Genomic DNA, 9,167 nt, shown 5'->3' on the forward strand with positions numbered 1-9,167 from the left:
TGCCACCCTGGCCTGCTCCCCAGAGGCGGATGTCTGTCAGAATTTACCCCCCGAGCATTCTGAGCATGATGAAGCCTGTTGATGTATTTGCGTGCATGTGCACACTTCCCTTTTTACCCAACGAAGGGCAACATATGCACACGCGGTCTGCATTTTGGTCCTTTCCCTCATGAAGTGTAACGTGGAGGTCCGTACCTACCAAGTCCTACAGATCCGCGAATTAGGTGGTGTTCTCCCCAGTTTACAGAGGAGAAAAAAGAGGCTCGACGACTGAGATGGTTGCCTTAGGTCCCCCCAGCTACTTGAGATGAGGGTAGAGCTGGAGTATGGGTCCAGCTGAATCTTGTTGTAGTCAAGTGCTAGTGCTGTGAAGTGAGGGCTGAGTCCTGCTGTTTGCTCATCAGCAGAGCAATAAGCCTCATTGAGACTCAGTTTATTCCTCTGTAAAATGGGCCTGGCAGCAGTACATGCCCACAGGGGCTATTGGATAGAGTACTCAGCCCAGGGCGGGAGGCAGTGAGCAGCTGCTGGGGTGGGGGTGGGGAGGTGGCAGGCAGCGTGGTAAGCCAGGTCGGTGGAGCCAGCCCGTGACAGCGCTGCGCACCCCCCACCAGATCGGCCAAGCCATCGAGGAGGTCAACAGCAACAACCAGGAGCTCCTGCGCAAGTACCGCCGGGAGCTGCAGCTGCGCAAGAAGTGCCACAATGAGCTCGTGCGGCTGAAAGGTGACCGCCGGGGGTGCTGGGGGGCCCTGGCACAGGGGTCCCAAGCTGGCTCGGAGGTGATGCAGCCCTTCCCCCCAGCCCAGCACCACTCCTTGGAGCTGTGCCCTGCCACCGAGGGGCTGCTGTAGCTCCGTCTTTGTAGATCTGGAAACCCAGAGAAGTCGGGGAGCTTGCTCAAACCCGCATGGCTAGTAAACGGTCTGCCCTGGATCTGGACTTGGATCCATCCAACTCTGAAGCCCTCACCCCAGTGCCCATGGCAGGTGACCCCTGGGCCCCGAGGGGGCCGGGTGGGCTATTGAGGCACTGGGTGGGGTGGCTGGTATGCCGCTTGTTCTGACCAACGGCCTGGCCAAGCTTGAGGGTACTGTTTGCTACACAAAGGTCTAGGGAGTGCTTGCTGTGTGCCAGGTGCTGTTCCAGACACTGAGACATGGCCGTGAGCCCACATGGATGCTGTCGCTGGCCTCACGGTGCTCGCTTCAGCTGGGGCAGCAGTGATCGTTAATCACCCAGAGAACCTCAACACTGCCCCTGTTACCGGGGCTGGGGAGGGGCTCTCAGAGCCCCTTAGTGTCTGACAGTCGAGCGTGTCAGGGGGCTTCCCGGAGGAGGTGCAGCCAGACCTTGGACCTGGATGGTGAGGTGGAGTGTACAGGTGAAGGTGAAGGTGAAGATTCTGGCTACAGTGGGGAGTTTGTTCTTCATTCCACTGAGATCCCACTGAAGGGCTTGAAGTGATCAGATCTATGTGGCCACACACCCCAGGGCTGCCTCGTTGCCTGGTTCTGTCTGCCTATCTGATTCCCAAGCCCTGTCCTGGCATCCATGGTGTCCTTTTAGAATGACAGAATAAGTCTCTTGGCTTACTGGGACCCAAGCCCTATCGTATAGAGAAAACTGAAGTCCAGACACATAGAGAGAGCGTCCATTTGGTATCCCACCCAGACTGGGCGCAGGGCCTGAGCCCCACAACTGACCTTTCCTCCCTGTCCCCAGTGTGAAGCTCCCACTCTCAGGTGGCTTGCCCAGGAAGAAAGGGTACTGATACTTGAATTCATGATAGTGTGAGTGACTGATCACAGCTTTGTGGGCTACCTTTCCTTGGGGGGCCTTGCTTAGAAGGCAGCAGGTTCCTGAGCCGCTGGGTTGCTCAGGACACCAGAGGATGCCAGTGTAGAGGCAGTCTGATCTTGACCCAGCCTGTACCCTTCTCTCCTCCCCCACACAATCCAGGGAATATCCGGGTGATTGCTCGTGTCAGGCCAGTCACCAAAGAGGACGGAGAAGGACCCGAAGCAACCAATGCTGTGACCTTCGATGCTGACGATGACTCCATCATCCACCTACTGCACAAAGGAAAGCCTGTGTCCTTTGAGCTGGACAAGGTCTTCTCCCCACGGGCCTCACAGCAGGATGTGAGTGTGGCCCTGTGGGGAAAGGGACAGAGCAGTGGAGGGTGAGGGGACACACAGGGAGAGATGATGGGAGCATGGACCGAAAGAAGTATAAGAGTGGGGAAGACACGATGGGGAGGCATGGGGCACTGGGATGCCTTGCTCCCTCCACTGGAGGAGAGAAGAGGGTGGGAAGCTAAGATTGAAGCCTCTGCGGGAGGGAGATTCATGCACAGCCTGTGGCACCTACGTGGCCCCGCCCAACCACAGGACCCTGGCGGGCGTTGCTTCTCCAGCCGGGAGCACTTATGTAGGTCTGCCTAGGGACTCCCCCGCTGCTCCTTGGCCCCACTATGGAACCCTTGGCCTGTGAGAGCCATGTGGTCTCAGCATCCTTCTTTTCTCATCTCTGCCCTGGCTGACCGGCCAGGACTGTCTTGCCTGTGCCCTTCTGTCCCTGTGCTGGGCTTTACCTTTGCCCCACCCTGTCTGCTGGTGTACAGGCAGGCTCTGGGTGCCGGGCACACGCTGGCCTCTGCCTTCAACTCACTGAGCACTCCTTTGGTGCCGGAGAAGTAGAGGTGGGGGCCCCTGAGCTCCAGGGCTGGGCAGCAGGCACTGCCCTGTCTTCCCTTCAGTCTTGGCAGCTCGACTGATGCCTATTGTAAGTGACTTATTAGTCAGAAATTCTTCCACAGTGAGCCACTCGCCAGTAACAATATGCGTTGTACTGTTACTGAAGGAGAGAGTGGTCAGGGGAGGTGGCTGGACTTGGAAATGGTGGGTGACCTGGGAGGGGCTTGCAATCTCCATCCCATGTCACCTCCCCAGGTGTTCCAGGAGGTACAAGCCCTGATCACCTCCTGTATTGATGGCTTCAACGTCTGCATCTTTGCCTATGGCCAGACGGGTGCCGGCAAGACCTACACGATGGAGGTGGGTACCCGCTGCACGGGGCAGGGGCTCGGTGAGGACCCCACCCTGTCGCTGTCCTTGTGTCTGCGGGTTTTGTTTGGTACAGGAGCAGAGCTGGTGGTTATCTGTGTTAGCCTGGGGCACCAGGCCTGAAGAGAGGGGCACCTTGCTCAGGTGGACTTGAGATGGACCCCTGTGGTTCTGGAGGGGCAGGTGTAATGCCCACAAGCTCTGGCACCAGAGAGGTCTCTGCCTGAGGTTAGAGCCCAGGGCAGACCGCCTTTTCATCTCCCCGGATGGACCTTTGTTTCACCCATGTGCATTTATTGGGATCCTGCCATATGGCTGCCCTATGCTGGGCCCTGGGGTATAGGGATGGAGGAGGGCAGTCTCTGCTGCTGGGGCCAAGCCCCCTCCGGGAAGGGCAGTGGGAGATGGGAGCTTTGAGGGGAGGAAGAATCTCAACCAGAGGTAAAAATGGAAGGCCGCCCTTGGGGGTTTCTTTGGTTTGTTAGCATGTGCCTGGCTCTTGAGAGGGTGCTGTGTGGTTCTCTGGGAAGGGGTGAGGACAGGCGTCCCAGTGTCTGAGGAGGGGGGTGAGAAGGCTAGACAGGCACCTTTAGGTGACAGGCTGTCATCATGGCTCTTTCCTTCCAGTCTGGGCCCCACTGTTGCCCTCGTTCTGGGATTCGTGAAGACTGGTTAGTGGGGGCCAGGCCAAGCAAGGTGGGGGAGCGAGGGGGTTGGGGGGGGCTCCTAACCCTATCTTGGGTGCTCAGAGTTGGGGTGACCCCCAGGAACATCTCTTCTCCAGCAGTGCCTGCCAAGGCCCATGTATATCAGGTGCCGTTCTGGGCGCTGGGCACAGTTTGGCCACAGAGTGTCTGCTCCCGGGAGCCAGCTCACCGGTGGGGAGGCTTCAGTGCTCACAGCACATCGAGCTGTGTGTCCTGGCAGGTGCCAGGGAGAAAACTTAAAGTTGACTATGAGGAATCAGCAGTGAGGGAGGGATCAGATCAGGTGTTGGTGGGGAAGATAAAGCCATCTCCCCAGGAGGCAGCATTGGAGCCAGCCATGGGGGTGTGTGGGGAAGAGCATTCAGGGACCAGGAACATCAGGGCTGAGGCCGCGAGGCTGGAGCATGCTAGGAGTACTGAGGCCTAAGCAACAGATGGGAAGGGGCGTGGATGGGCTACTTAAGGGGAGGTGACCGCTGAGGTGAAGACTCCAGATTTCTTTCTAGAAGGGCCAGCCAGCCCATCTGGCCTCAGGGCACACGTGTCTCTGCTTGTGCCCCCCTTCTGCCACCCACAGAGCCCAGCTCGTGGCTTCCCTGATGTGAGCCACCCTCTAGGCAGTGGCACGGAGATCATAGGTTCCCAGTGCTCCCTCCCAAGTGGCCCCTCAGGACCAGGTGTGCACCTGGTGCTCAGTGGCCCCTTGTGCAGGGCCGCGTCGGGTGCTTCACCCAGTCCTCTGCTTTACGTCTCAGGCTGGTCCTGACAGGGCAGTGCTGTGGAAAGGTGGGGAAACTGAGGCCCAAGGCGATGAAGTTGCTTGCAGCTAGTGGAGGGCGTTTTGGGGCGGACCACTAGGCACGGACAGGGAGGCTGGCCCGTGAGGGGTCGCCATAGACACCACATGGGCATCTGCACGGCCCCCCCCTTGTGGTGGGGAGAGGCCTGGCTCACTGGGGCCCTGCTTCTGCCCCCAGGGGACCCCCGAGAACCCAGGCATCAACCAGCGGGCCCTGCAGCTGCTCTTCTCCGAGGTGCAGGAGAAGGCGTCCGACTGGGACTACACCATCACCGTCAGCGCTGCCGAGATCTACAACGAGGTCCTCAGGTGGGCGGTTCTGGCGCGGGGCACGGCCCGCCCGGTGGCTTTGTGGTCCGCAGGGCCATGCAGGGCTGTGTGTGACGAATGTCGGAGTCGGGGCTACATGTCCGGATCAGCCCAGGGATCGGGTGGTCCCCGGCCCCCGCCCCACACCGGAGGCGGCAGGGAGAAGGCCTTGCTCTCAGTCCCCCCAGGACCCCTAGACCAGACCCAGGTGCTGCTTTTCCTGCCGAGTCTACCCAGTCTCCCTGCAGGCTGCACCAGGTGGTGATAAGTGAGAGTGAGGGACTTGGGGGTCCCTGCCCACAAGAGCTCCGTGCATCGTGGGGGCGGGAGTAGTGCTACTACAAGACTGGGGGGAACATTTGGCCTCTGCCCCTCAGCAGACTGAGTGCAGGGGAGGAGCTGGAGGAGAGAGGGGCTTAGCCCTATGGTCAAGGAAGGCTTCCTCAGGGTGTGATGGGGAAGCAGGGTACAGTGCAAGCAGAAGCAGAAGTGGGAGGAGGGAGTGACCGTGTCGTCTGTCCCCACAGGGACTTGCTGGGGCAGGAGCCCCAGGAGAAGCTGGAGATCCGGCTGTGCCCAGACGGCAGCGGGCAGCTGTACGTGCCGGGGCTGACAGAGTTCCGGGTGCAGAGCGTGGAGGACATCAACAAGGTGCAAGGCCGGGGCACCTGGAGGCAGGGAAGTGCCGGGGAGGCCCCCACGCGCAAGTGGGGCCAGGCGGGAGCAGGACATAGGCAGCCTGTCCGCAGGTTTCCTCCTCTGTGAAGTGCGTAGGGTGAGCCTCCTCGGGAACAGGGTGATTGCAAAGACCTCACTCCAAACCCTGGGCCTCCGCCCTCCCTGCTCCCTACCAGGTGTTTGAGTTTGGCCACACCAACCGCACAACCGAGTTCACCAACCTGAACGAGCACAGCTCCCGCTCACACGCCCTGCTCATCGTGACGGTGCGCGGGGTGGACTGCAGCACGGGCCTCCGCACCACGGGTGAGTGAGGGCGCCGGGCGGCCTGGCCGAAGACCCCTGGCACCTGCCCCCATTGGGGCGGCCTCGACCTGCCCGGCACCCTCCCCACAGGGAAGCTGAACCTGGTGGACCTGGCCGGCTCGGAACGTGTGGGCAAGTCAGGGGCTGAGGGCAGCCGCCTGCGGGAGGCGCAGCACATCAACAAGTCGCTGTCAGCCCTGGGGGACGTCATCGCCGCCCTGCGCTCCCGCCAGGGCCACGTGCCCTTCCGCAACTCCAAACTCACCTACCTGCTGCAGGACTCGCTCAGTGGAGACAGCAAGACCCTCATGGTGGTGCAGGTGAGGGCCTCAGCTGGCCAGACACGGTGGCCCTTCGTGTGTCGGGCTTGGCCAGCACCATGACCAGGGACCCCCTCCCCCTGTGGCCCCCGTACATCAGGCTGTGCAGGGAAGGGCCACCCTCGTCCTCTGCAGCTTCAGTCAGTGAGCATGCTGCCCCCTCCAGTTCTGTCAGGGAGGCCTGTTGGCCTGGGTGGAGAGTGAGCTCTCGTGTCCCCTAGGTGTCCCCCGTGGAGAAGAACACCAGCGAGACGCTATATTCCCTGAAGTTTGCAGAGAGGGTGCGCTCTGTGGAGCTGGGCCCTGGGTCCCGCAGGGCAGAGCTCGGGTCCTGGTCCAGCCAGGAGCACTTGGAGGTATGGTGACTGCCACGGGCCCATCTTGGGCAGGAAGGAGGATCTGGGATGGGAGATGGCCTAGAGCGGCAGGAGAGGGGAAGATGCCAGAAGGGGGTGGACCTAGAACTTGAACCTGGGAGTCTTGGTCTGAATATTTCGCCTTGACCTCAGAGATAACCTGGGGAGGTCCCCAGCTGGTTGCCGGGGGGGGGGGGGGGAGGGGCGGGTTGCAGGTTGGCACACAGGTGCTCAGTTATAACTCATTTTCTTCTTTACATGTATTATCTCATGTAATTCTTGCACTAACTGAGCACGGTGGAGGCGGGGAGCCAGGACCACGGCCCCCGCCCACCTGCTCACCCCTGCCCACAGTGGGAGCCGGCTTGCCAGACCCCACAGCCCTCGGCACGAGCACACTCAGCCCCCAGCTCCGGGACCACCAGCCGCCCAGGCTCCATCCGGAGGAAGCTGCAGCCCTTGGGTGAGCCTTTAGGGAGTGGGCCAGGGTGGGTGGGTGAGCCTCCCCTACGGGCGGATAGCCACTGGACTGCCCTTGCCTGAATGGACTTTTTGTTTTCCTTTTTTGGTTAAGTTTATAAAACCCATCCAGAACCTGTTTTGCCACCTTTTCTAGCCCTGGGAAGTAGTCAGGGCAGACTGTGCTAGATCCATTTCACAGATGGGAAATCACAGGCTCCCTGGAGAGGGAATAGTGTAAGGAGGAAGCAGCCCTTCGGGCTCCTAGCGGGGCTACTGACTTGAGGCCCAGGACCCAGTTCTCCCAGGCAGGGCTCCAGCAATACACACCTTCCAAAGCAGGCCAGGAACCCCCTGTTTTGGGCCTTGGCTCCTAGGGAGGGTGGGGGGCAGGGACCAGCCCGTGTCCCGGGTGAGGAGTGAGCCCGGCCGTAGGACTGGAATGCAGAGCTCCAGCCCCCTGCCTGGCCCCACTCACAGAAGGGCCTGGCAGGTGCTACAGTGCAAAGAGGTAGGGGCAGCAGGATCCTGGGGAGTCCTGGCCCAAGGCAAGCCCACCAGTGAGACGCCTGTTGCTTTGATTTCAGCCTGACGGCTGGGGCTGCAGAGTCTCCAGGTGAGTGTGGGGCCAGTGGCCCGGGCCTACCTGCCCACCTGCCTGGCCATCTTGGGTTGCAGGGCTGTGCCGGGGAGATGGCTGCTCAGGGCTGGGTCCGTCCTGCTGCCTGCTGTTTGTGCGCTTCTGCCTGGCTCCCTCCTGCCCTTATGCACAGAGGCTGATGAACCCCTCCTCCCCCTCCTGCAGGGAAGTCAAGGCCGGTGCCTGTGTGATGGACGTGTCCACCCTACCACACCAGGGACTGGGTCGTGAGGCCTTGCTGGCCCGCTCCTGCTGTAGCACTGGGAGCCTAGGAGGCAAAGGCCAGGGTGGAGGCACCTCTTCCACCCCGTCTCCACTCAGAGATGAGAAACATGCTCAGAAGGAAATGGTGTCTCTCGTCCGTGGCTGTGGGTTCAAGTGGCACAGGCCGGAAGAGTAGGGATGGCCCACTCTGCCTGGCAGGCCCGGGCCATCAGGGGGCCCTCACGGGGAGGGCAGGAGTATGCGGGAAGGTGGTCCTCTCACCCAGCCTGGTCTGACTCTCCCCTGCCTGCCAGGCCCCGTCTCTAGTGGGTGCGCTGAGGAGCCCCGGGGAGCACAGGAACCATGACACCCGGGCAGTTTGGTGGGCACCCTGGGGCAGCCCTGGCCGCACGCGGGCCCTGTGCTGGACATGTACATAGTGTTCTAGGTGTACATAGGGGCACGGCCCTCCCCGCCGAGGGCCGGCCTATATTTATGGCTGGCAGGAGGCCAGTGGGCGGGGATTCTGCTGCTCCCCTCATCTGCCTGGTACCAGGCTCTCTCCTTGCTCACTGGCCTCTTGACATCTTCCCCCCCTTTGAAATCCTATTTAAGAACTTTTGGAAGCTTAGCCATTTTTACTTAAAATAAAAACCTTTTTACACAAGTGTGGTCTCAGTTGGTCTCTTGAGGCCCTGGTCAGATTATGGGGATGAGCCTTTGGCTCCACACTGCTAGCTGGTCACCCACAGCCCTCCTGGCCTCTCCCGAAGGCCATGACCGAGTAGGTCCAGTGCCCCCTGGCCACCCTTGTCACAACTGGCCCAGCCACACGTTATTGCCTCCATCCTAGAAGATGGGAAGCGATGGCTCTTCAAAGGCTTGAGAGCCACAGCCGGTAGGGCTGGGCTAGCCTGGCTCCCCTCGGTCCTGGCCTTGCCCCTTAAGTGGACCAGCTGTAGGTGGGTGCCAGCCTCCTCCCAGTGCTACCGGACCCCAACCACAAGCTCAGTAACTCCCAACTCCCACCCCCCGCCGTGGGGGTTGTCAGCCTGTACCTGGTCTTGGCCTCGAGGGGGACTGCACAGGGGCTCAGTGGGGCCCCCTCTCCAACTGGGGCAAATCTACCAGCTGCTGCCAAGGAGCACAAGGGATCAGTGCTGGGGGATCCTGCAGGGAGTGAACACAGTTCAGAGCCCTCATTGGAGGACAGGGCAGCTGCCCTTCCAGTCCTGTCCCTGGAGGCCTCTCAGAGAAGGGGGAGTGGTTTGGGGAGGGAGGTGGGCTCTGTGGCGACCAACCTGTGAGGCTGGGGTCCTGG

The 9,167-nt window shown here is 61.0% G+C and overlaps 1 protein-coding gene across 9 annotated transcripts in view; it reads left to right on the top strand.

Moving 5' to 3' along the window:
- Nucleotides 1-8,513, top strand: part of KIFC3 (kinesin family member C3) — a 43,280-nt gene extending 34,767 nt beyond the window's left edge. For 8 of the 9 annotated variants that reach the window (XM_047835711.1, XM_047835713.1, XM_047835715.1 and 5 more), the window contains 10 exons: nucleotides 615-726; nucleotides 1,963-2,144; nucleotides 2,955-3,059; nucleotides 4,753-4,883; nucleotides 5,411-5,534; nucleotides 5,738-5,867; nucleotides 5,958-6,187; nucleotides 6,409-6,543; nucleotides 6,898-7,006; nucleotides 7,808-8,513. In XM_047835711.1, the coding sequence (XP_047691667.1) occupies nucleotides 615-726; nucleotides 1,963-2,144; nucleotides 2,955-3,059; nucleotides 4,753-4,883; nucleotides 5,411-5,534; nucleotides 5,738-5,867; nucleotides 5,958-6,187; nucleotides 6,409-6,543; nucleotides 6,898-7,006; nucleotides 7,808-7,833 (1,284 nt within the window). In that variant the 3' untranslated portion in view covers nucleotides 7,834-8,513. Of the gene's footprint in view, nucleotides 1-614; nucleotides 727-1,962; nucleotides 2,145-2,954; nucleotides 3,060-4,752; nucleotides 4,884-5,410; nucleotides 5,535-5,737; nucleotides 5,868-5,957; nucleotides 6,188-6,408; nucleotides 6,544-6,897; nucleotides 7,007-7,589; nucleotides 7,619-7,807 lie in introns of all 9 variants that reach the window. The other variant, XM_047835712.1, reaches the window with a different exon arrangement.
- Nucleotides 8,514-9,167: the final 654 nt, after the last annotated feature.

This window comes from Prionailurus viverrinus, chromosome E2 (assembly GCF_022837055.1).
Source record: "Prionailurus viverrinus isolate Anna chromosome E2, UM_Priviv_1.0, whole genome shotgun sequence".
In the NCBI taxonomy this organism is placed as follows: domain Eukaryota; kingdom Metazoa; phylum Chordata; class Mammalia; order Carnivora; family Felidae; genus Prionailurus; species Prionailurus viverrinus.